This window comes from Physella acuta, unplaced genomic scaffold (genome assembly GCF_028476545.2).
Source record: "Physella acuta isolate Inbredline_101_S28 unplaced genomic scaffold, ASM2847654v3 ptg000129l, whole genome shotgun sequence".
In the NCBI taxonomy this organism is placed as follows: domain Eukaryota; kingdom Metazoa; phylum Mollusca; class Gastropoda; family Physidae; genus Physella; species Physella acuta.
This window is the reverse complement of record NW_026731648.1, coordinates 25,757-50,951: the sequence shown is the minus strand read 5'-3', so window position 1 is coordinate 50,951 and position 25,195 is coordinate 25,757. Positions and strand designations below refer to the sequence as shown.

At 35.7% G+C, this 25,195-nt stretch overlaps 1 protein-coding gene across 15 annotated transcripts in view; it reads left to right on the top strand.

Annotated features, from left to right (window-relative positions):
* The window catches only part of LOC131935027 (transformation/transcription domain-associated protein), a 37,779-nt gene extending 12,654 nt beyond the window's left edge, over positions 1 to 25,125 (top strand). For 7 of the 15 annotated variants that reach the window (XM_059291300.1, XM_059291301.1, XM_059291299.1 and 4 more), the window contains exons 28-94: positions 61 to 212; positions 323 to 423; positions 502 to 597; positions 887 to 1,062; positions 1,153 to 1,238; positions 1,343 to 1,454; positions 1,605 to 1,790; positions 1,879 to 2,028; positions 2,266 to 2,352; positions 2,441 to 2,537; positions 2,957 to 3,078; positions 3,192 to 3,362; positions 3,480 to 3,563; positions 3,681 to 3,800; positions 3,911 to 4,030; positions 4,170 to 4,262; positions 4,670 to 4,795; positions 4,950 to 5,009; positions 5,155 to 5,222; positions 5,312 to 5,423; positions 5,535 to 5,624; positions 5,925 to 6,172; positions 7,015 to 7,168; positions 7,401 to 7,508; positions 7,632 to 7,705; positions 7,820 to 7,919; positions 8,056 to 8,160; positions 8,271 to 8,408; positions 8,527 to 8,610; positions 9,097 to 9,348; positions 9,548 to 9,780; positions 10,106 to 10,353; positions 10,457 to 10,656; positions 10,781 to 10,923; positions 11,027 to 11,129; positions 11,252 to 11,362; positions 11,501 to 11,683; positions 12,327 to 12,461; positions 12,618 to 12,737; positions 12,914 to 13,057; positions 13,193 to 13,333; positions 13,981 to 14,139; positions 14,526 to 14,617; positions 14,703 to 14,838; positions 15,166 to 15,282; positions 15,437 to 15,532; positions 15,651 to 15,769; positions 16,025 to 16,142; positions 16,255 to 16,364; positions 18,297 to 18,408; positions 18,797 to 19,020; positions 19,331 to 19,519; positions 19,649 to 19,797; positions 19,939 to 20,115; positions 20,212 to 20,417; positions 20,496 to 20,595; positions 20,746 to 20,950; positions 21,053 to 21,142; positions 21,296 to 21,389; positions 21,551 to 21,658; positions 21,800 to 21,907; positions 22,061 to 22,177; positions 22,361 to 22,576; positions 22,731 to 22,872; positions 23,111 to 23,307; positions 23,452 to 23,557; positions 24,313 to 25,125. In XM_059291300.1, the coding sequence (XP_059147283.1) occupies positions 61 to 212; positions 323 to 423; positions 502 to 597; positions 887 to 1,062; positions 1,153 to 1,238; positions 1,343 to 1,454; positions 1,605 to 1,790; positions 1,879 to 2,028; positions 2,266 to 2,352; positions 2,441 to 2,537; positions 2,957 to 3,078; positions 3,192 to 3,362; positions 3,480 to 3,563; positions 3,681 to 3,800; positions 3,911 to 4,030; positions 4,170 to 4,262; positions 4,670 to 4,795; positions 4,950 to 5,009; positions 5,155 to 5,222; positions 5,312 to 5,423; positions 5,535 to 5,624; positions 5,925 to 6,172; positions 7,015 to 7,168; positions 7,401 to 7,508; positions 7,632 to 7,705; positions 7,820 to 7,919; positions 8,056 to 8,160; positions 8,271 to 8,408; positions 8,527 to 8,610; positions 9,097 to 9,348; positions 9,548 to 9,780; positions 10,106 to 10,353; positions 10,457 to 10,656; positions 10,781 to 10,923; positions 11,027 to 11,129; positions 11,252 to 11,362; positions 11,501 to 11,683; positions 12,327 to 12,461; positions 12,618 to 12,737; positions 12,914 to 13,057; positions 13,193 to 13,333; positions 13,981 to 14,139; positions 14,526 to 14,617; positions 14,703 to 14,838; positions 15,166 to 15,282; positions 15,437 to 15,532; positions 15,651 to 15,769; positions 16,025 to 16,142; positions 16,255 to 16,364; positions 18,297 to 18,408; positions 18,797 to 19,020; positions 19,331 to 19,519; positions 19,649 to 19,797; positions 19,939 to 20,115; positions 20,212 to 20,417; positions 20,496 to 20,595; positions 20,746 to 20,950; positions 21,053 to 21,142; positions 21,296 to 21,389; positions 21,551 to 21,658; positions 21,800 to 21,907; positions 22,061 to 22,177; positions 22,361 to 22,576; positions 22,731 to 22,872; positions 23,111 to 23,307; positions 23,452 to 23,557; positions 24,313 to 24,422 (9,030 nt within the window). In that variant the 3' untranslated portion in view covers positions 24,423 to 25,125. The remainder of the gene's footprint in view (positions 1 to 60; positions 213 to 322; positions 424 to 501; positions 598 to 886; positions 1,063 to 1,152; positions 1,239 to 1,342; positions 1,455 to 1,604; positions 1,791 to 1,878; positions 2,029 to 2,265; positions 2,353 to 2,440; positions 2,538 to 2,956; positions 3,079 to 3,191; positions 3,363 to 3,479; positions 3,564 to 3,680; positions 3,801 to 3,910; positions 4,031 to 4,169; positions 4,263 to 4,669; positions 4,796 to 4,949; positions 5,010 to 5,154; positions 5,223 to 5,311; positions 5,424 to 5,534; positions 5,625 to 5,924; positions 6,173 to 7,014; positions 7,169 to 7,400; positions 7,509 to 7,631; positions 7,706 to 7,819; positions 7,920 to 8,055; positions 8,161 to 8,270; positions 8,409 to 8,526; positions 8,611 to 9,096; positions 9,349 to 9,547; positions 9,781 to 10,105; positions 10,354 to 10,456; positions 10,657 to 10,780; positions 10,924 to 11,026; positions 11,130 to 11,251; positions 11,363 to 11,500; positions 11,684 to 12,326; positions 12,462 to 12,617; positions 12,738 to 12,913; positions 13,058 to 13,192; positions 13,334 to 13,980; positions 14,140 to 14,525; positions 14,618 to 14,702; positions 14,839 to 15,165; positions 15,283 to 15,436; positions 15,533 to 15,650; positions 15,770 to 16,024; positions 16,143 to 16,254; positions 16,365 to 18,296; positions 18,409 to 18,796; positions 19,021 to 19,330; positions 19,520 to 19,648; positions 19,798 to 19,938; positions 20,116 to 20,211; positions 20,418 to 20,495; positions 20,596 to 20,745; positions 20,951 to 21,052; positions 21,143 to 21,295; positions 21,390 to 21,550; positions 21,659 to 21,799; positions 21,908 to 22,060; positions 22,178 to 22,360; positions 22,577 to 22,730; positions 22,873 to 23,110; positions 23,308 to 23,451; positions 23,558 to 24,312) is intronic. The other 8 variants (XM_059291302.1, XM_059291298.1, XM_059291303.1 and 5 more) reach the window with 7 other exon arrangements.
* The last annotated feature ends 70 nt before the right edge of the window (positions 25,126 to 25,195 follow it).

Below are 25,195 nucleotides of genomic sequence, written 5' to 3'. Positions count from 1 at the left end.
CATTTAAAAGTGTGGAAATCCTTTCCTTTATAAATAGAACATTTCCTTGTATTTTTGAAGGCTGTAGAAACTGCACTTACCACACTGAAGAGCTCTCTGATAGATTCTTACAACAGAAGACAGGCATATGAGCTGATCAGATGTTTTCTAATTTCTGTCATGAATCTGGAAGATGATAAACTTACTCTCTTGCATTTGTTTTCTCACCCAAGGTAACTGACATTTTAGACCTGTGTAATTTTATTTTTATTGTTCATTTGAATCAATCTTGTTTGTAAACTGAAAAATAATGTGCACTTTCACTAATTTTCATTGATTCCAGCTTTAAAGAAAAGGATATAGGCCAACTAAATGCTCAATGCTACAAGAACCCAGACTCTTATTCTCGCAAGGTTCATGAGCAAGCTCTCACAGGGATGTTTGGTAGGTTTAAAAAGTTTTATCATTAAATTTTTGTAAGCTTGTTGTAATGTTCCACTAATTATAATCTTTGTTTTCTAGTTGCTGCAGCAATCAAGGACCTCAGGCCTACTGCCCTTCCCTTCATGGCTTGCATGGTTCGACACTATACCCTCATCTCCATTTCACAGCAGTGTGGTGAGTTTATAACAGATTTGATATTTTAATGTTTTCATTGTTTTGTACATATATATAGTATATTGATGGATATTAGAAGTTTGTTGAATTTGTATTTTTAATGGAATAAATTGTTGTACAAGTTTTTGCAATGATGATATAAAGTCAAATGTTGTATTATTTATTGTAAAAAATGAACCCTGAAAACGCGTGCTAGATCTTTAGCAAATCTAAATTGTAACGGTTTTTTTATATAAAAATGTATAGTTTTTTACACTTGTTTAAAAAGGTTATCAATTCTTGTTTTCAGGTCCATTTCCTGTTGGGGAGAAGCAAACAAAACTTCAAGGGATGGACACCCAGATTTTGGTGGATGCCCTCAGCACAATCATGGGACATGAGGAGAAAGAGCTGTGTAAGCCAGGAAACTTCTCTCTGGCCATCATCATTGACACCGCCACCACCATTCTTGGTACAAAGGATAGGGTAAGACTGGGTTTTCTTTTTAAATCATCTATTCCATATAGTTAAAATTTTGTTCTCCTATTTTGGTAATAATTTAAATTATTTTTAAAGGCATGTCAGCTTCCACTGTTTGAATATGTTGCTGAAAAGATGTGCGATCTTTGTTACAATCGTGCATGGTACTCAAAATATGGAGGGTAAGCTACTTTTCAGGTTAATTATAATTACCTGTAAACTTTAATATTTTGTTTTTGAAACTTAATTAAAACAGGATGTTAAACGATAGCATTTTTTATTTTAGGTGTTTGGCCATTAAGTCTTTGTATGAAAGAATGAGCTTGAAATGGGTTTTGGAGCATCAGTACACATTCCTGAAGGCCCTGCTTTTTGTTATCAATGATCTGACTAGTGAGGTAAAGAGAATATTTATTTAAAACTTTTTATTATTTAAAATAGTAATTTTATAAATTATTTCAGCTGTTGATATTATTTTTAAAGTCCGGTATAAAAGCTGTTTTGGAAAATGATGGACCTCATGATTTTTTCTGCCACAATTTCAACAGGTTTCCAGTGGAGCTGTTGAACTTGCCCAGAAATGTGTTGAGGAAATGTTGAGATTGTGTGCCAAGCCATTAGAAGGTGATGAAGCAACTGAAGATTTAATTGCTGCCCAAAAAAAATCAATTTATGATGTTGCCCATAAACTGATTCCACAAATCACAACCTCAAATACATTGGTCAGGCAACAGGTTGGTACAATTTATTTTATTAAAAAAAATATTTTGAAACTTTTGTATCCCTTGAACAATCTTATTGTTCGTTGCTTGTACTTGACAGTGTATGAAATCACTGAAGACCTTAGCTGAGGTGTCCAAGAAAACAGTGACAGAGATCATGGAGCCACATAAAGAACTGTTGCAGGACATGATTCCACCCAAGAAACATCTGCTCAGGCACATAGCTCTGGTGTCTCAGATTGGAATCATGGTGAGCTAAAATCTTGTCTAATTCATGATTAGATATCTAATTCAAGATTTAACATTGTCTAATTCATCATTAAATGTTTGTCTAATTCATAATTTAATCTTATCTTAAATCTTGTCTGATGTATGATTAAATCTAGTTTAATTCCTGGTTATAGTGTATTGGAATGCATTTTCAGTTAATGTAGTTTGTTTTAAAATATTAGAATTAAATAAATGAAAATTTCCTTCAAACTTTTAGGATGGCTATACCTTCTGTGTAACACTGGAGCCAAGATTGTTTAACTTTGATGCCAATCAGCTGGAGCATGGTGTTTTCTTCCATGAGGTACTTGTTTGTTTTGTATGGTGTACATTAACAGTTGTTTCCTTATATAGTCTTCAATTACTAAACACTGCTATAAAATCTCTGATAGGTGTTCAACATGTGTGATGCTGAAGAGTCTGTACTGATGAAACAGCCTTGTTATAAGAATGTCACCAATTTGGTGCCCTTAAAGAAAAGTGCACTCAGTAAGTGGAAAATGTGTTTAAAAGATGATTTGTTTTAACTGTAAGGTTGTCACAAAATGACTTTTTTTTATGGATAAACAGCTTTCCTAGTTAGAAGATACATTGATTTGGATTGAACTTTTAATGAAAATTAAAATTTTGTACGGGAAGAGCTTGGTTGGATGGTAGAGCATGTCTGCTAATTTTAAAATCCCAGGTTCTTGTCTGTAGAATGTCCCAGAGTCGACATAGCTCTGATGGGTACCTGACTCATGTTAGGGATAGAGAAGGCGGCTGGGCATACTGCTGACCTTTTTAGACCTATATATGCTGAGGTCACTGAAACATGTAAACTCTACTTCAGCTGACCCTGGATTGTCAAGTTCGAAAGGGTTATTTTACTAAGCTTTTTACAATTTTATCCATGTTTCCTTCTCCAGAGGCACTAGCTGCATGTAATCTTGTCCTAAACAAGAAGGAAAAGATTTTCCAAACACTGTACAAAGCCCTCAACAGTTCCAACTCTGAGATCCAAGAGACAGCTCACGAGTCAATGAAAATGGTAAAAGTTTACAAATCTAAACTAAACTTGTAAACACTTGTAAAATCTTTCCCAACATTTCTATCATGTTTGTACATGAGACTAGTCTAGATACTGATAATTTTCTCTAACAGTTTATGCAAGGCTGTACAATAGATGTAGACATGGCATATGGTGCCATGAGACCCTTACTGTCTGTGTTGGGAGACTACCGAGGGTTGAATCTCAGCATCATCAAAAGGCTCTCATCTTTGGTGCAGCTCTTCCCTACCAGCTTTAATGAAAAACTATGTGAATCTATGCAGGTAGATATATCGTCTCACAATCTATGTAGGCCTACTGAATTGTTAAATTGTACTTGTTACATTGTAGAAAGTCTTTACTTTGAATAAGAAATTTATTAAAAATTATTTTCCTTGTAGGGCCATCTGAAGAAGTGGATTGAAACTGCTCACACTAATCAGAAGACAGGACAGCCTCGGCCTGCTGGTCAGGTTCTGTCCACTGTAAGTCAACTTGATTTTGTTTGGTAGCATTTAGTGTCTATAGAAATATTGTTTGTGGCTAAGATAGTGTTTTAGACAGTTCACAAAATCAAACCAGAGTGATTTTTATTTCATCAGGAAGTGCAGTTGTGTGCAGCAATTATCAACATTTTTCACTTGATTCCTGCTGCCAGCAAAAATCTGATTGAGCCATTAACAACTCTGGTTATTCTTGGTGAGAGAGCTCTTCTGATGGAGGTAAGAAATTTTACTGTTCACACTCAACACAACCTCTCCAAAACAATGACTGAACCTCATGTCTTTGTGAGCTAACTTACATAATTTTTGTTTGGTTGTGGTTTCTCTAGGCCAGCAGTCCTTTCCGTGAGCCACTCATGAAGTTTCAACTCAAGTACCCCACACAAGTTGTGGACTTGTTTCTTTCTGAAAATGCTCTCAAAGATCAGCAATGGTGCAGATATTTTGAGGTATTTATTCTTCATCTATTAATTCATCAAACCATATATAAATATGTTGTCAACTATGTCCTCTATACACCTTACTTAAAAAATATAGTCTAGTAGAATTTTAAAAATCAATACTAATAATAAAAATGTTTTATTGCAGTATCTACTACACCACCCAGATGGGACTAAATTTTGTGAAGCCCTCAGAGCTAACCCCATGCGTTTAGCCAACATGTTATCTGGACAACTGCAGGTAACACTATTCATGCTACTAGTTTATATCTCTAGGTTTATGTCCTCAGTGCTTGTTTCTTTATGTGAATGGTAAAGCACAAATCCTCACCTTAACACTGTTAAGATTGGTTGATGGACTTTATTTAGTCCATAGAAAGTCTCTGAGTCCACCCAGCTATAATAGGTATCAGACCAGAGTTGTATGTAAACTATATATGGCTTGGCATTGGGTTGATCACACAACCCCTCTCCCCCTCTGTCAAACTAATGAGTTGTAGTTGACCTGCCTATGGGCCATTAGGGTACTTTACTTTTTTAAATCTAAATGCCCAGTCCATGGTGTGCTTGACCTGTTGGCTATATTATACAAATATATTATTCACTCTGTGGGTGATTCATGTTGTTACACTGTCTTCTGCTGACCAGGCAACTCCAGCCAGTCCCATAGCAAGTCCAGCTCCAGTTAAAACAGATCTTCAGTATAGAGCTGTAAGACTCATTGCTCTCCTGGTGAGGTATGATGAAAAATGGCTGCCCCAACAACCTCAAATGGTAAGAAAAATATAACTATCTCTTGGACAGATTTTTTTAATGAAATAGCTGGGTAAATCCTTCATTATATCTGATTTGATGAATTAGCTGGGAAAATGTATCTGATTTAATTCTTTGACCATTAAAATGTAAAATTTCTTGCTTGTTTTCCCAGAGAACCTTGCTCTTATCAATCTGGGTATCTGATGCCTTCTTGGAGCGCCATAAAGCTGTGGTTAGTTGCAACCCATTTATCCATCTTAGTACAACAAGTGTTAAATCGTTAAAGAAATATAAACCATATATCTTTTCCTACCTTGTAAAAAATTCTTTTAATAGAAATTTATTGCAAAAACAATTTTTTTGTTCTTTTTCATTAGGATGAACTTGATTATGTATATTGGAAGGAACCAGCCCTCATTTTAAAGTGCCTAGTCAATTATTTCAAGTAGGTTTAATTAGTTATTTTTAAAAAATTGTTGTTAGGTTTAAAAGAAAAAAATTAAGTCACAATTTAAACTTGAAATTGGATTCCAGGCACCACACAGATGACTGTGAACTACTTTTCCACATCCTCCGCTGCTTTGTGAACCGATTCATTCCACAGTTCCAGTTTGTTAAAGATTTTCTTGATGAAACTGTTGCTAAGGTCAGTTTTCTTGTCAACTAATTTTATTTGAAGAACTCTGCATTGTTTTACTTCACACAACTGTAGAAATGGTATAATCTAACATTAACTTAGTTTGTCTTCTCCTAACAGAACTACACTGCTGAATGGAAGAGAAAAGCTTTTTTTAAGTTTGTAGCTGTTTTCCATGATCAAAGCTGGCCACAGGAGCTCAAAGCAAAGGTAAAGTTTACACTATTATCAAGTTTGGACATTTTAAAACGATTTGCAATTTTGTTTATATTTTTAAAGGGTATGTTTTAATCAATATTTTGCATTTTAAATATATTTAGATACATTTACAGTATTTACTTTTGTAAAAACATAATAAAGATATTAACATGTTTGACTGATACATTTTAAAAGGTAACTGCTACATTTTACATTTTAAATCTAGCTTTGACAATTTTTGTATTTGATAAGTTTGAAGTGTAAAGCAACTGATGAATTATGTGGTAAATAACATTTGTTTTTTTTTTGTAGATCCTGCAGTACGTGCTGATCCCATGCTTCTACCACTCCTTTGAGAAAGGGGAAGGGGATAAACTCATTGGTGGGCCACCCGCGCCAGACCAGGATAATGATGAGAATGTCATCAGCATTTTCATCAACCGTATCATTGACCCAGAGAATCCCTTTGGTACATCTGATGCTGTGAGGATCTTGTTGCTACAGTTCTCCTCCCTGCTGGTGGAGCAGGCATCTTCACATATACATGATGCAGCTAACAAGTTAGTATGGATAGAAGTTTTAAACATTTAGGTGTACAAGGCTAGAATATAACAAGCATCTTCACATATACATGACGCAGCTAACAAGTTAGTATGGATAGAAGTTTTAAACATTTAGGTGTACAAGGCTAGAATATAACAAGCATCTTCACATATACATGACGCAGCTAACGAGTTAGTATGGATACAAGTTTTAAACATTTAGGTGTACAAGGCTTGAATATAACAAGCATCTTCACATATACATGACGCAGCTAACAAGTTAGTATGGATAGAAGTTTTAAACATTTAGGTGTACAAGGCTAGAATATAACAAGCATCTCCACATATACATGACGCAGCTAACAAGTTAGTATGGATAGAAGTTTTAAACATTTCGGTGTACAAGCCTAGAATATAACAAGCATCTTCTCATATACACGACACAGCTAACAAGTTAGTATGGTTAGAAGTACTTAAACATTTAAATGTACAAGGCTAGTATATAAAACCTATAAACCAGCTGAGTTTTAGTGCATTAGAAGCACTGGAGGGTATTATTACTGATCAGTGATTTGTGGTAAAAAAATTTTAATAATAATTCTTAATTATTAAAATATTCCTGTCAATACATTATTATCAATCATTTATTGCTTTTGGATATCAGCTGTATTCAAGTTATGGCAGTTCTAATTTATCTTTGTATAGACGTGATATATAACAAGCCAGTGTGAGTCACCCAGTCCTATTGCATGTTGCTCACATCACGTTCTGTACACTCATAAACTGGGAGACTCAGTGCTTAACACAATTATGGACAGTTTCCTTATACACCAGAAACTCAGTGTCCAACACCATTTCAGGAAACAGGGCAACAAACTGAGGAGGCTGATGACCTTTGCCTGGCCCTGCCTGGTGTCCAAAAACTGTGTGGATCCAGCAACCAAGTACCACGGCCATCTTCTGCTGGCACACATCATTGCCAAGTTTGCCATTCACAAGAGGATTGTCTTACAGGTCAGTTTAACAAACTCTTAACCAATTTTTAAGGCCGATACTCTCATAGTACTTTCCATAGTTTCCTCTGACAATTTCAATGTTTCATTTATATAAGACAGACTGTTATTAATTTTAACACTGACCATTTAATGATGCTCCCATATTTGGTCTACTTTTAAACAGGTTGTTTACCTCTATAAATATACTTTTACAAGATAACCCTAATATACTGCTGATCCTATTTCAACAGGTGTTCCATAGCCTTCTTAAAGCCCATGCTAATGAAGCTAAGATGGTAGTACGACAGTCTCTTGAGTACTTAACGCCAGCCATGCCAGGGCGTATGGAAGATGGAAATGTATGTATTCAAATTTGTACCTGAATTTGTTTCTCTCTTATTCCATTGTTTTTATACTTTTTCTGTATAAAACAATTCCTTGTGAATTAATGTATTTTTACAACCAAACTCTGTTCTGTTCAGGGTATGCTGACACATTGGACAAAGAAAATAATAGTTGAAGAAGGCCACAGTGTTAACCAATTGGTTCATATCCTGTAAGTACTACATATTTGTTAGAACTACAAACTCAGAAAACTTAAATGTTAAGAATTATTAAATCAGATTTTAAAAGAAACATTTGTTTACACTGTGGTGTTTATAACTTACAGACAACTGGTAGTCAGACATTACAAAGTGTACTACCCAGTTAGGCACAGCTTGCTCCAGCACATGGTTAGCTCCCTGCAACGTCTTGGTTTCTCTCTCAGTGTAAGTATATTTTTATATAGGATCCCTAAGGTGCTAAAAAAATGCAATAAATAACATTTTAAATTATCAAAGTAAAAAAAGCTATCTGTATATATTTGCTTCTGATTTTATATATTTTGTTATATTGTATGTTTAGGCAAGTTTGGAGCACCGTAAACTCGCAGTTGATCTGGCTGACATTATAATCAAGTGGGAGCTGATGAGGATCAAGGAGGAACAAGAAGGGAATGGAGAACCTCAGGTTGTTGCCTCAGTACTTTTAGACCAACATGTATCAAATTGAAACAGTTGTGTAAGTCTATTTTAATTGTAAGATGATCATTGGGTTAAAGAGTAAATTTGTTGTTTCAGTCCCCCAACCCAGAAGGGGGCTCAACTCCTGGTTCAACATCCTCTGGGACAGCTGCTGCTCAGGCCCCAGCCATCAAACGTTCATTGTCTTCAGTCAACTCCCCACAGGAACCAAAGAAAGTCAAGGCTGCAGGAACAGTCAGTAGACTTTTATTTCATAGTTCATACATTGTTTCAGTTGTATTTAAAAAAACATCAGTTAGCTGTGTTCACCAGGACTATGTGCATTATCACCAGGCTACTATAACTATTTCAGGCTGGTAGATCTGATGTCAATAAACCTATAGACAAACAGTACTGTGATGCTGTGGCTAATTTCTTGCTCCGCATTGCTTGCCAGGTAATATTTTAAATCTTCAAATAATGCTCCAACAGTTTTGTTTTAATTTTCTTTTACATACCATTAATCAAAGGTTTTTTTTTTTGTATTTTTGTTTCATCCTTAAAAAAACTTGAAACTTATTTTATTTTGTAGTTCAATGTGGAATTGTTTTTCTCTGTTAATGACATTAAAATTGTGTGGTATTTAACTGATTGAAATTTTTTAATGAGAATCTTAACTTAAAGCATGTAATATTTTGTGATGTTTGCAATGCTTTAAATGAGTTTAACATTTGGGGTATAATAAGGTTGGATTATTTGGCCAGTAGTTTCTGGCTGTGTCAAATCGCATAGGTTTATACCAATGTGTCATTTTTTGTTGCCAACCACACTTATTTCATTTACCAAGTCTCTTTCAAAAAACATCAAAGTGTTTCCATCAGTTTGAGTACCACATAAAACAACCAACCATTAGAACAACCTGCACCCAGTTAGTTTTAATCAGACCCTGCTTGATCACCACGCACAGGTGAACGAAGCAGCCAGTGGGGCAGTAGGTCACAGCTCTGCAGGTGAGATGTTGTCCAAACGCTGCGTGGCCCTCCTCAAGCTGACCATGAGACCTGACGTCTGGCCAAACGTTGATTTGAAGCTCAGTTTCTTTGACAAGCTCTTGAGCACAGCCACAAGTGCCCAGCCCAACATCAGCAACATTGTTGTGGCCCTTGAACTGCTGGAGTTCCTCATTGGAAATATGGTAGGCTGATTTCACTTCAAAATTTTTTTTAAACCTATTTACAAGAATATTTTATTGTTTGAAGACAATAAACAATCAAATACTAGACATCTACATAAAAAATTTTTAATTCTTTCTTACTAATGGATAAATGTTATCCTTGTATCTCACCAATATTCCTTTCTTTTGTTTTTTACTAAAGTTTATATTACTCTTGTAGAAGAAGGAAATGATCCTGTCTAGCTTCAAGCCACTCCAAAGGGGGATCTCTATGTGCATGAACTGTAACAACATCAAAGTGATACGGGCAGTGCACAAGCTGTTGATGAGCTTGATGAGTATTTTCCCCACAGAATCTGCCAACTGTTCAGTAGCTTCAAAGTATGAGGAGCTGGAGGCCCTGTATGCTTGTGTTAGTAAACTCATCTATGAGGGGCTTACCAATTATGACAAGTGAGTTTGTTTTTAGACTATACAAGCCAAGTATGGGTAGCTGGGTAGCATGGTATTTAGCATACAGATGCAAAACCAAATTTCTTGAGTTCATGTGCTTGTTTATCAGCCTCAGCTCTTTTGTGTACCTGATTAGATTCATGGTTAAGGCAGCAGAGCTTAGTGTTTACTACTTAATCCATTCAAATGGTAATATCGAAAAAAATGTATTTAATCTGCTCTTTGAACGGTCATCGTTGAAACCTAATAAAATAAAACACATGGACATATTCAAGAATCTATTGAAAATACTGGACTTAACGATGGTGTAACAAATTTCTTTCAGGAACAATGGTGGCACCCCATCACTGTTCAGCACCCTTATGATCCTGAAATCCGCCTGTGAAAACAACCAGTGCTACATTGACCGCCTGATCACCATCTTCATGAAAGTTTTAACCAAGATGACCCATGAGCACTTGAAAAATCAGGAGACCACTCAGGCCAATAGAGCCACACCAGCCACCACAGTGGCCACCGCTGCTGCGGCCGCCGCCGCTGCTGCTGCTGCAGCTGTCCAGGACACAGAGAAAGGTAAGTGTGACACCATTGGTCTACCTTCTACCTCACTAACTACAATATAAGTCAGAAAATAGTGCATTCAGATGGATAGGTATTTATAATCTAAGACGTGTAGTTCCTTTGGCTACTGTAGGTGGGTCCAGTGAGCTGCTCATTCTGAGCTTGGATCTGGTGAAGAATAGAGTGGGTGTCATGAGCCAAGAAATGAGGAAGTCGTTTATCGGCAACATTCTTGCTGGATTGATTGAAAGGACTGGAGACTCCAAAGTCATGCGAGCTATAACTAAAATGGTGGAAGACTGGATTAAAAACAAGGTATTAGAATATTTCTTTCTTAACATGTAATTTATCATTAATATACATTAGCAATGACAATTTTATCTAACATGAAAAGTCGAGCTGTGTATAAATTATATTTTCAATTTTTTTTTCCCCGCAGTCCACCATAGCTATCAACCAGTCACCATCGACCAGAGAAAAATGCATCCTTTTATCTAAACTCATGAGCAACATAGAGAGAAGGTTCCCTGCTGATATTGAGTTGAACTCGCAGTTCCTGGATTTGGTACTATTTATTTACAGGTACTTAACTCTGGACCTCATGTATTTGTTGGGTGTAACTAGAGTAACATTGGGACATGGATGTCTTTTAAAACATTGTTATATGTTACACTCTTTATTTCAGAGATAAAGATCTGGAGCGATCGGATTTGACCACAAAATTAGAAAATGCTTTCTTGGCAGGTCTGAGGTGCAATCAGCCCCACATCAGGCAAAAGTTTCTGGAGGTTTGTTACATAAACTTGTTCTGCTTTAAATCTACCATTAAAACAATAGGTAACTATTCACTTTGTTAAAAAAAATGTACCAATAAAACATTGAATACTAATGGATATATACTTTTGTTTAGACGATGGAAAAGAGCATTCCTAGAAAAGTGTTTGATCGTCTGCTGTACATCATGTGCTCCCAGAACTGGGAGAATATGGGAACTTATTTCTGGATCAAACAAGCTCTTGAGGTGAGGTGTACATAGAAAGCTATTACCTCCAACATTTGGTTAGATATGATGATGAAGCTTACTCAAGATTTCTCTTCCAGTTCGTACTTCTTCTGTACTAATAAATTAAACAAAGATTTTTGTTAATGTTTTGAACAGCTGATCCTGGGTGTGTCCTTGAACACAACTATCATTCAGAGTTCATCGCCCATGAATTTGTTGCCCAGTGCTGGGTCTGTCATCAACTTGGCTGACTCCCAGGAGAGAGCAGATTTTGCAGCTTTGACTAAAGTGAAGGAAGAGCCCATGGATGTGGAGTCACTTGACAGCACCAAGGAGGAGGTGAGTTGATGGCACCTAGAATGAGATGGAACAATAGAACAACTTTGGGGCATGTTGATGACATGCGTAAAAAAAAAATTTAAACATCATTTAAGTAATGATAACCATTTGCTGGCTTTCACTATAAAGGTGTTCATAAATGCAAATGTTTTTGTTCTGCCTGTAGTTTTCATTTTAATTCCTGATATTTAAAAAAAAAAGCCCTGATCGGTGCCTATTGTGGCCCAAGAAATTCTGTGGTGGTGTTATGATTCTGTTTGACAATCCCAATTAATAGTTATCTAAGACTATTCTTTATACATAAATTAATAGCACAATTTTAATGATTAGATGGACTACTTTCTATTTAAAGCATTAAATTTAAAATGATTGTTGGTTTATTATGAAGATTTAACAAAACTAAAATGTCATTTATTTTACATTTTCAGCGTTATTATATTAGTATATAGTTTAGTTTTAAAGACTCATTTGAGTTTTTAGTCTTAACATATTTTTATATAACTCTTTAAAAAAGTTTTAAAAACTTTATTATGTACTACACAACATTGTATAACATGTCTGAAATGCTCACATTGTTTCAAATTAAGTGCCAGAAAACCATATTATTTTGCCTTAAGCTTTATGATTTCTATTTCTGTTGCAGGAAGACATGGAACTGGAGCTAACATCAGAAGGAAGTGATGAAACTCCAAAAACTGTGAAAAAAGAAACAGGCCAGACCCTAAAGACCCTGCTCAGCCGTGAAGCAAAGTTCCTGGATAACTGCAAGGAAGTCAAGGTTGTAAAACATTTTTTATTTTATTTATTTAGCCTCCTGTTAGGAAAATTAAATAATTCACTAAAGAGTTGTTTTTTTTTTAAAAATGTTTGAATATTTTGTTTCATTGTCTTATTATTTTGGTGTCTTTTAAAATATAAAATGATTTCCTGCTAGACCCATGAATACCTGGAAGCATTGTGTCAGCTGTCCCATAATTCCACTGACTTGGCTCACACCACATGGCTTGATCTGTTTCCCAGAATTTGGAAAATTCTAGCAGACAAACAGCAGGAGGTGAGATACCTGGTTTTGTTATTCAACTTATCACATTATTAATTTTTTTTACAGTTTTGCTTATACTGACAAAATTTAACTTTTATTTTGTTGAGTATTCATAAAAGAGCTCACCCAATGGTTTTCATCAAACATGAGACTGCCATGAAAGAATTAACTCTTTTTGTCTGTCGCAGAGAGTAAAAAAGGAGCTGGTGCCCTTCTTGACCAGTGGCTCTCATGTGACACAACGTGACTGCCACCCTAGTGCAGTACACACTCTGGTGGAGGGTATTGCCTTGTGTGTGCCCCCTATAAATATCAAAGCTTGTGCTCTAAAGGTAACGTTTACAATTACAAGGATCATACCTAATGCAAAACCTGCACTTCCCATAAGTAATTGCTGTTATTCTACTTAAAGCTCAGATAGAATTTCCACTGACTTGAAACTGTAATTTATTTTTGTTTACTTTCAGTACCTGGCCCGCACCCACAACCTGTGGCACAGGAGCTGTCTACTCCTGGAACATGCTGTCTTTGACAGCTCACAGCCTGCTATTGCCAGATCAGCGGCTAACGAGTATGATTTTGAACCACCACCTGTGTTTCCACATCAGGTAAACATTTGCATCTCACAAAATACATTTTTGTAGCTGGCATTCTAGTACGTTTTAACCAATTGATAAAAATGTTTATACAACCATTCAGGAAACACTAGATTGCCTGTATGAGCTACTGCAAGAAAAAATTTCATCCAGTTGATAAAAATGTTTATACAACCATTCAGGAAACACTAGATTGTCTGTATGAGCTACTGCAAGAAAAAATTTCATCCAGTTGATAAAAATGTTTATACAACCATTCAGGAAACACTAGATTGTCTGTATGAGCTACTGCAAGAAAAAATTTCATCCAATTGATAAAAATGTTTATACAACCATTCAGGAAACACTAGATTGTCTGTATGAGCTACTGCAAGAAAAAATTTCATCCAATTGATAAAAATGTTTATACAACCATTCAGGAAACACTAGATTGTCTGTATGAGCTACTGCAAGAAAAAATTTCATCCAATTGATAAAAATGTTTATACAACCATTCAGGAAACACTAGATTGTCTGAATGAGCTACTACAAGAAAAAAAATTTCATCCAATTGATAAAAATGTTTATACAACCATTCAGGAAACACTAGATTGTCTGTATGAGCTACTGCAATAAAAAAAATTCAGCCAATTGATAAAAATGTTTATACAACCATTCAGGAAACACTAGATTGCCTGTGCGAACTGTATGAGTTGCTACAAGAGGAGGACATGTTTGTTGGAGTCTGGCAGAAGAGGGCCAAGTACTCAGAAACCAACACAGCATTGGCCTACATGCAGCATGGGTTCTTTGAGCAGGCTCAGACAACATTTGAAGGGGTAGGCTTTGTTTTTACATTGAACTTCCCAAAAATCATTATAAAATTTTAATTAGTGAATGTTATTCTGTCATATAGGAAAATAAACACCTTTCTTTATCCATACATACAACTGATTAAGTTAAAATAAAGATGTTGGAACCATTTTGAATTGACTTAACCTTGCAACACAAAATTTTTTTAATATATTGAAATGTGCCCACATTTTCCCAATCTACACGTGCAATTTATTCTAAAATGATTTATGTTAGATAGTCATAGATTGTGATATTTCTTTTATACATCCGTAGAATAAGTGATAAAAAAGATCAGTTGTTGGATTAAATGAAATAAAATTAAAACTTGAACTTATTCCAATCCACCATTAACCTTTTACAACTTGTTTAGGTGATGGCTAAAATTCGAATGGACCACAACACAGCCCCCACACCTAGAGATGGATGGCAAGAGCTAAGGCTGATTGAGAATAGTTGGATTAAGTAAGGCTTTGACTTCTTACTTTACACAATGTTTAATATTGTTTTTGCTGCTGGCCCACTAATTGATCTGTTTAAATTATATCAGATGTGCGAAAGAACTGAACCAGTGGGATAACCTGCTGGAGTATGCCAACTCTCGTGGGAATGTCATTCCTGAACTTATTCTTGACTGTGCTTGGAGAGTTCCTAATTGGCCACTGATGAAAGATGCACTCAGCCGAGTATGTACCAATAAAAGTCTATCTTTTAGTTAAGTGACAGGGTGACTTCAACACAGCTGTATAGTCAAACTTTTAATTCTAGTTATTTTAGCATATTTTTAAAAAATATTTCATTTTAGTAAGCTTATCAGTTGTTTTTTTTTAACAAAAAATTTTTTTTAATTTGCTTCATTTAAACATTTTTAAAGAATTTATAATTTTGTATCTAAAACAAGAAAATCCTTTATTACAGTTAATCAGAAATAATAAAAAAGTAATTTTTAAATGAAGCAAATTTCTGCAAGATCAAAACCATAAGAACTAGCGTAACCAAGATAAAATTTTTAGCATGCCCCTCCCCAGGTGGAAGGCAACTTTAAGAGGGAACTACAGTGGAAGATAAATCTGTACAAGGGATACCTGGCCATCTGTCATTCAGAAGACCATCACCTTAATCCTCAGCAGGTAGAAAAAGTACAGATTTTTATTCAAATTATACTTATTAAACTTGTTTCTAGACCATGATTAAGTATACAATAAATGTCTTTTTTGCAAGTTATAACACAAAATCTTTTCTTTAACATCTTTCAGTTTTGAAATGTTTTTAAAATCACTTTAGATTGAGCGCCTAGTAGAGACTTGTGGCAATCAGGTCATCAAAGAATGGAGAAGGTTGCCAAACATTGTTTCACAGATACATGTCCAGTATCTGCAAGTGAGTCAGACATCATTTTTAAAAATTCTAAACTCCAAGAGACAACAATTAGTAACCTGTTGTATAGTTACCAGTCCACCATGTTGGAAAAAGACACTATTTTGTGAAATTTTTTTAGGCTGCTCAGATGATCATGGAGCTTCAAGAGGCCGCTCAGATTAACCAGGGCCTTCAGCCTGCCAACATATCTCGTACCTCCAGCGTACATGACATGAAGGCCATTGTTAAAACATGGAAGTCAGTACTAGTATACACTTTTCTACTCTTTTCATGGTTGATTTATAGATTTTCAGCTTCTTCAAAACTTGTCTAAAGTTTTCAGCTTTTATAATTTTTTACTTACAAAATTCAAAATTTCCTAATTTAAAATATAAGATTAGAAACAATCCAATATAAGGTTTTAATAAAACTAAAATATATCTACATATAGGCCTATAGAGTATATTATTTTATTGGTATTATGGCTTATTTTTTAAATTTATTTTCCGTTAGAAACCGTCTGCCCATGATATCTGATGACCTTTCACACTGGAGTGACATCTTCACCTGGAGACAGCACCACTATCAGTTTATCATTCAACATTATGAAAGCCAAGCTCCTATGGAGAATGTAATATTTTTATTACTTTACTCTTGTAATAATTGTGCTGTTGTAAACATATCCTTAATGTTATAATCTAGAATAAAATAGCCTGTTAATACTCTGACACTTTCCCATCCAGAACACCAACTCCATGCTGGGTGTACATGCCACAGCCCAGTCCATCATTCACTTTGGAAAGATTGCTCGCAAACATGGACTCATTGGTGTCAGCCTAGACACTCTCAGCCGGTAAGGTTCTGTACCAGCGTTGCTTTTCTGGCAGATCTGGTGTATTACAATCAGTATTTTTTACTGCTACTTTTGTCATCACTTTTATACATCATTATCACCAGTGTTGACTGTCCCATTATTTCACCAGTATTGATTGTCCCATTATTTTCCCAGTATCACCAGTGTTGACTGTCCCATTATTTCACCAGTATCACCAGTGTTGACTGTCCCATTATTTCACCAGTATCACCAGTGTTGACTGTCCCATTATTTTCCCAGTATCACCAGTGTTGACTGTCCCATTATTTCACCAGTATCACCAGTGTTGACTGTCCCATTATTTCACCTGTATCATCAGTGTTGACTGTCCCATTATTTTCCCAGTATCACCAGTGTTGACTGTCCCATTATTTGTATCACCAGTGTTGACTGTTCCATTATTTGTATCACCAGTGTTGACTGTTCCATTATTTCCCCAGTATCTACAGTATAACCAGTGTTGACTGTCCCATTATTTCACCAGGGTAGACTGTCCCATTATTTCACCAGTATTGACTGTCCCATTATTTCACCAGTATTGACTGTCCCATTATTTCACCAGTATCACCAGGGTTGACTGTCCCATTATTTCACCAGTGTTGACTGTCCCATAATTTCACCAGTATCACCAGTGTTGACTGTCCCATTATTTCACCAGTATCACCAGGGTTGACTGTCCCATTATTTCACCAGTGTTGACTGTCCCATTATTTCACCAGTGTTGACTGTCCCATTATTTCACCAGTGTTGACTGTCCCATTATTTCACCAGTATTGATTGTCCCATTATTTTCCCAGTATCACCAGTGTTGACTGTCCCATTATTTCACCAGTATCACCAGTGTTGACTGTCCCATTATTTTCCCAGTATCACCAGTGTTGACTGTCCCATTATTTGTATCACCAGTGTTGACTGTTCCATTATTTCCCCAGTATCTACAGTATCACCAGTGTTGACTGTCCCATTATTTCACCAGTATCACCAGTGTTGACTGTCCCATTATTTTCCCAGTATCACCAGTGTTGACTGTCCCATTATTTCACCAGGGTAGACTGTCCCATTATTTCACCAGTATTGACTGTCCCATTATTTCATCAGTATTGACTGTCCCATTATTTCACCTGTATCACCAGGGTTGACTGTCCCATTATTTCACCAGTGTTGACTGTCCCATAATTTCACCAGTATCACCAGTGTTGACTGTCCCATTATTTCACCAGTATCACCAGTGTTGACTGTCCCATTATTTCACCAGTATCACCAGTGTTGACTGTCCCATTATTTCACCAGTATCACCAGTGTTGACTGTCCCATTATTTCACCAGTATCACCAGTGTTGACTGTCCCATTATTTCACCAGTATCACCAGTGTTGACTGTCCCATTATTTCACCAGTATCACCAGTGTTGACTGTCCCATTATTTCACCAGTATCACCAGTGTTGACTGTCCCATTATTTCACCAGTATCACCAGTGTTGACTGTCCCATTATTTCACCAGTATCACCAGTGTTGACTGTCCCATTATTTCACCAGTATCACCAGTGTTGACTGTCCCATTATTTCCCCAATGTTGACTGTCCCATTATTTCACCTGTATCACCAGTGTTGACTGTCCCATTATTTCACCAGTATCACCAGTGTTGACTGTCCCATTATTTCACCAGTATCACCAGTGTTGACTGTCCCATTATTTTCCCAGTATCACCAGTGTTGACTGTCCCATTATTTTCCCAGTATCACCAGTGTTGACTGTCCCATTATTTCACCAGTATCACCAGTGTTGACTGTCCCATTATTTCCCCAATGTTGACTGTCCCATTATTTCACCTGTATCATCAGTGTTGACTGTCCCATTGTTTCCCCAGTATACACAGTATCACCAGTGTTGACTGTCCCATTATTTCCCCAGTATACACAGTATCACCAGTGTGCCAGTAGTTGACTGTTTCCAGAAGGTCAGACAACAGGTCAAGTGCTACATGCATATGGGGGGCTCACTAAATAAAAGTGAATTCACCGAGGTGAGACTTTTTGTTCACTTTATAGACATTATCACCATCCATATAGCTGGTATTATGGTTAGAATTAAAGTGTAGGATAAGGGTTTTGGTTGAATATTGTCACATTTGGGGTTACTGTATTTGTATTAGGATACTAGCAAAGAGAATATAAGTGACTAATTCTCAAGAATTTATCTTTTATATTTGTAATACACCATAAACTGATTAGCTGACATGCCTATCTCAAATATAATTTTTTAACAATTAAAGCTATAATTATGTTTTGATGATGTTGGATAGCCATATTATATTTTGTGGCAAGACTTGTCAAAAATAAACATCTGAGTCAGGCATGTTAGCAGCTATAAAATGAAGACCAACACTGAAATGCACCATTTAAGAATTTTAGTCTTACTTACAGGGCTTGGATGTGATTGAAGTGACCAACCTAAAGTTCTTCACCAAAGAGATGATGGCTGAGTTATATGCCATGAAGGGCTACTTCCTGCAACACCTGAACCGCTCCGAAGAGGCCAACAAGGTGTTTGCCGCTGCTGTCCAGCTCCACGACTGCTTGGTCAATGCCTGGGCTCTGTGGGGAGAATATCTGGAGGCCATGTTCACCAGAGACAGGTCATTCTCTTAGCTCTAGAGCTTCTGGAATCTTAGTTCTTGTCATATTTTTTTGTTTCTGACGTAGTCGTTAGCTTAAGTAAAATGTCATAATATTTTACTCCCGAAACTTGTTTTAGTTTTTAGCTCTAGAAATTTGTAGTTAAGCTCTCAATATTTACTCGGTTTTTTTTCAAAACCATTATTGTTTTGTTATTTAGCTTTTAAAATAATTTTTAAATCTCTTGAAGTTAGCTGTGTGAAAAATTTTTAAATTTTTTAAAATGTATGCATGAATCCAGCATTAAAGCCTGTGTTCTCACTCTGACAGGGTAATGGAGCTAGGTGAAGGGGCTACCATTTGCTACCTACATGCTTGTCGTTCCTCCATTGAGGGCCGGACACGCAAATACCTGGCCAAAGCTATTTGGCTGCTGACCTATGATGATGAGAACTTGACCATAGCCAACACGCTGGACAAACACCACCAGGGTATTTTAGCCATCCACTGGCTGCCATGGTATGTTGAAATCTTGTTTGGTGACTTTATTTAACTAATTGTAAAAATAAGCTGTAATAGTTAAGAACACTTGTACAAATAAATTCCGTAATACATTCTATTTAAGTTAATTAAATTTCCTTTGATTAGGATTCCCCAGCTACTGACCTGTTTGGTACGCAAGGAAGGCAAACTGATCATGAATCTCCTGACAACTGTGGGGCGCATGTACCCACAGGCTGTTTACTTCCCCATCAGGACTTTGTACTTCACCCTCAAGCTTGAGCAGAGGGAGAGACGTGAGTTGTTTCCATTCTTGGTAGTTGGCTTTGTTTTTATGGTGTCTTGAGCTTTGTCTGATAGGTTTGATTGTTAAAAACTCTTTATAACAGCTGCCACAAATCTGTGTGTAACAAATGTGTTTATTGAATTTTGTCCAGACAAGAGAGCTGGCATAGACCCCAACAGAGCAGCAACTCCCAGCACTACTGGAGCAACCAGCACAACTCCAGCCACAGCTGCCACGCCCACCGTTACCATGGCAACCACACCAACAACCCCTGGGCAGAATCTTGGTGAAGGCTTGCTTGGAGTCCTGGGTGGGTCAGTGGTTTCAGGTTTGTGGCACATTTCTGTTTTTAAGTAATTTACTATTTTTTTTACCAGTTTTTTCCTGCTTGTTATTGACTGTTGTTTGGCTGTTGTTGCTTTAGATTTCCTGGCGAGTGTGACAGCCAACAGCACAACCCAGGCTTCAACTGGAGGCCAGACAGCTACAACCCCAAGACCAGATGCCTCAGGGTCAGAGACTGGGCCAATCAAGGCACCAGACTCCATGTGGCGTTGCTCTAAGATCATAGCCACACAGCGGGATGCCCACCCCACTGTTCTCACCACACTTGAAGGCATTGTTGAACAGGTGAGAAAATTTCATATTAAATTGGTTCGTTTAATAAAGATAAATAGTATATTTTATTGTAAATAAATTTTATTACAGATGGTTTGGTTTAGAGAGAACTGGTATGAAGAGGTTTTGCGCCAGTTAAGACAAGGATTAGAGAAATGTTATGGTGTTGCGTTTGAAAATCGGGCATCAGGTATTTTCAAAGTTTGATCTGCAAAAAAAAATTACAAAATGTCTTAAAAGTAATATCATACTCTTTTTTGTAAATTTGTATTCTCTTTCCGTACTTCAAAGTGAGTACTTTCTAATTTTTTGTTACATTTTTTTCTTTTCTTCTCACAAGTAACTGAAGCAACCATCACGCCACACACTCTGAACTTTGTGAAAAAACTTGTCAGCACTTTTGGTGTTGGTGTAGAAAATGTCTCCAACACTGCCTCATTTAGTGGTGCTGCCTCTGAGTCTCTGGCTCGTAGAGCTCAGGCCACTGCCCAGGATCCTGTTTTCCAGAAGATGAAGAGTCAGTTTACTACTGATTTTGATTTCAGGTGAAGATTCCTTATTCTTTTGCTTATAATTTTTTATGTTTGAAAAGGGTTTTTTAAATTATACTTTTACATCAATAATGAAAAACTATTTTTTTTAAATAGTGTGCCTGGGTCAACAAAGCTGCACAATCTTATCAATAAATTGAAGAAATGGATAAAAATCTTGGAAGCTAAAACAAAACTGTTCCCCAAGTAAGTAACAATTCAATGATTGTCTGGTTTACCATTTCATTTCAAACTTCATGTAAATACTTACGCAGATTTATATTTCTAGAAGAAATTTTTACTTAAGTTATTTGAAGTGTAATCCTGCTTAAAATTTACTACTGTAAAAAATTTTTTTAGATCATTCCTGATAGAAGAAAAATGTAGTGTGTTGAGTAACTTCACATCCAGTACAGCAGAGATTGAAATGCCAGGAGAATTTCTGCTGCCCAAGGTATGTTGCTGTTACAAATGTATGGTTCCTGTGTTAGAATGAATGGTCCTTGTTTATGAATTTTTATGCCTGTGAAAATCATTTCTGCTTAGATAATTACTTGCTATTGTTTTATGAATGTTTAAAGTTTCTTAATTTTGAATTACCCAAATGTGTTTCAGCACAACCATTACTATGTGAGAATAGCCCGCTTTATGCCTAGAGTTGAGATTGTTCAGAAACACAACACTGCTGCGCGAAGACTTTACATCCGTGGTCAGAATGGCAAGGTAAGTAACATATTTATATTTTTACTTGATTCAATTATTTTTTTTTACTTGGGTAAATTTGAAATCATCAGATTTCTTTTTAGCTGATTTTACGAGTTTTTTTTTTTACTTGATTTAACTTGCTTGAATAAATTAAAACAGGAATATCCATACCTCATTGTAAATGATGGATGCCTCATTGAGTCTAGAAGGGAGGAAAGAACTCTACAGCTGTTGAGGATGTTAAATCAGTTTCTTACCAAACAGAAGGTATATCTTTAAGAAAGTGTTTCATTATTTATCATGTTTTCATTTTTACTTTTTATTCTAATCAGTTGTGTGAATGTAGAAATTCTTGAAATAAAATAGTGTTTCTTTAAGTTAGTTTAGAGTTTGTACAAAATTGTTTTAAATTTTCATCAGGAAACTAGTCGCAGACTGCTGTACTTCACTGTGCCAAGAGTTTTGTCAGTTTCTCCCCAGTTGCGCCTGATTGAGGATAACCCAGCATCAGTCTCACTTTTGGATATTTACAAACAGGTATTGTACATCTACCTACATGTATTTTACGTACCAAAATATGTACCATTTTCATGGCACATCCATTGTTTTTTATTTTTTAATTATATAATGGAATGGAACATGTCTTTTTTTTTCAAACATTTTCCAAATGTCAATTTAAAGTTTTACTAATGAGATCCCATACATTTATTTTGTCTCTAGCGAACAAGTAAACGTGGCATTGAACATGATGCCCCCATTGCACGCTATTATGAGAGACTTGCCACTGTACAAGCCCGTGGCTCTCAGGCTTCCCATCAAGTTTTAAGGGACATTCTTAAAGAGGTCCAAACTAATATGGTCCCAAGAGGCTTGCTTAAAGAATGGGCTCTTAATACCTTCCTGGATGCTACTGACTACTGGACCTTCAGAAAAAGTGTAAGTAATTTATGCATTTATACACTGAATAACTGTTTTCAACAAATGTTATATCCAAGTGAATAATCAAAAAAAAATTCCAATTTTAAAAGCATACACAATTTTAAATTGCCACTTTAGGTGACCAATATTTTAAAATTGCTTGATATTCCAGTTGACGATCCAGCTTGCTCTGATGGGTTTAGCAGAGTTTGTTTTCCACCTGACCCGCATGAACCCAGATCAGATGTACCTTCACCAGGACTGTGGCTATTTGAGCATCTCCTTCTTCAAGTTTGATGTGGATGACCAGACTGGTAGGATGCAACTTAGGATGTTTCTTAGCTTAACAAAAATAGTTGGTGCTGTTTGAAATTTAAGCCACTTCAACTACTAAGTAAAATTACTTTACGTTACACTGATTTATCCATTTATAAAAATTAATTGATCTGGATGAAAATAGGCCTGTAATAAACAAATTAATTTGTGAAAGATTTTTTAGGTGATATAGATAAAAATAGGCCAGTTACTTATAAATTAAATTATATTTTTCAGGTGACCTGGATGCAAACCGACCTGTTCCATTTAGACTGACCCCCAACATTGCGGAGTTCCTGACCTATACTGGTGTCATTGGTCCTTTGACCGCAGCCATGGTCTCAACAGCTCGCTGTCTTGTACAGCCACAGTACAAGCTGCCGTCTTTCTTGAGGACCATCTTGAGGGATGAGTACATCACTTGGCACAAGAAGGTTTGTCTGAATCATTTATCATTAAACTGTTTTAAAATAAATTCAAAGGTAACTTAAGTGTTTTGATATACATTTATTTTGGAGAATTTTAATTAGCTAATATTTGGCCTTTTCTGGTAAAGTAATTTATTTTGAAATGAACAGAAAATGGAAGAGAGCAATCCTTTAGAGGAGCCACCAGACATGGAAGGGGAGCAACTTGTGAATCTGGTCAACAAGGCTGTGGCTGCCATAACAACAAGGGTGCAGAGTAAGTTGTTTACATTTTCTGTCCTTGTATCTTCCACACCAGTCACATTCTTGTTACTGAACATGTAACCCTCTCAGTACTTAAGCAGCTAATAGAAACTTACCTTTAGTTTCTTAACCCACTGAATTAAAAAATTCATTAAAAATAAATAAAACAGAAAATTGCAGAGAAATTTGACAATAATTATTTCTAATAATATCAAACAAGGGTGACCTTTGAAAATTGGATGATATCCAGTATGCTTAATGAATTTTAGCGTTAATTAACATGTAAAATAAATCTTGAATGAAGTTAAAATCTGGTATGGGACATCAAGACTTTAAACTAATTCACCTTTAATAACTACTAGTTCACAACCTAATTCTTAATTGTTATTGGCAATACCATTCAAGATCAGTGATTCAAGAAAAGCACACATTTTGTGACTGCCTGTTAAAAAGAAAACTCTTTTTAAAAATATAATACAAAGTAGTATAAAATCAAATACAGCTAATAAACTGCAACAAAAATGACTAACAATAGCTTGAGAATTTCTGTTGATTCATTTCAAAACTCCATAATAAGTAGTTCCATTCACTATGTCAGGCTTAAAATGGAATGGTTTTTATGGCCAGATTTGGGCAAAAACCATAACACAACTGAGAGGGTTAAGGGTAATAACCTAGCTGTCATGTAATGTTAATAGTGTCAGAAATATTTTTCCCCATATGTAAAATGTTTCTAAAATTTGATTATTTCAATAACTTTCTTCTTAGACCTGGCCTCTTTTGAAGGGGCAGAGAGCAGAGTGAGTACCCTAGTTACAGCGGCCACTAATACAGACAATCTCTGTCGCATGGACCCTGCATGGCACCCTTGGTTGTAGACAAAGACCATGGATCTGTTGCGACATAACCAGGACCACATTTGCTCCAGTTGTATTCAATCAGTTAAAGGCAGCTAGTGTTCAGAACATGTTTTTATTTGTTTTTGTTTTTTTTTAAATAATTTTTTAATGTCTTTTGTTCATTTTTTAATATCATGTATAATTTTATCTGCAATTAAGTCATTAAGTCTGAATGTTGTTTGTACCATTTATAGTTTTTAATTTTTTTCTGTATAGTGTTGAGTAGAAAACTTTTAATCTTGTCAAACATTCTTATGTTATAACATGAATGATATTACTTTGTTATTAAAATAATAATTTTAGGTGTTTATTTATGAATGTCAATACATACAATTAAATCTTATTGTTAAATTTATATAATTAGAACATTTTGATGAATTTAAATCAAAAGACAAATGAATGTGTTGTAAATTTTGTTGTTGCCCTCAAACTGTCAGTAATTTAATGTTCATTTTTCATGTAAAACTCTTGATATTTTTGCAATGCCATAAGTTGACACAGCATTATTTACAGGAAGGTATACTTTAAATTGGTTATTAATTGATAGTAGTAATGAAAAATAATTGTATTAGTAATGAGTTGTAATTCTGTATTAGATGTAAATTTTATTTTCTTGTTAAAAATTCTTGAATGATGTATATTAAGATGTTGAGATTGTGTGTTAATGAGTACAAATAAAGGTTTTTCAATAATTTGTCCACTCGATTTTTGTGTGCTAGCAAAGTAAGACTTGTAATGTCTTGAGCTTTTTA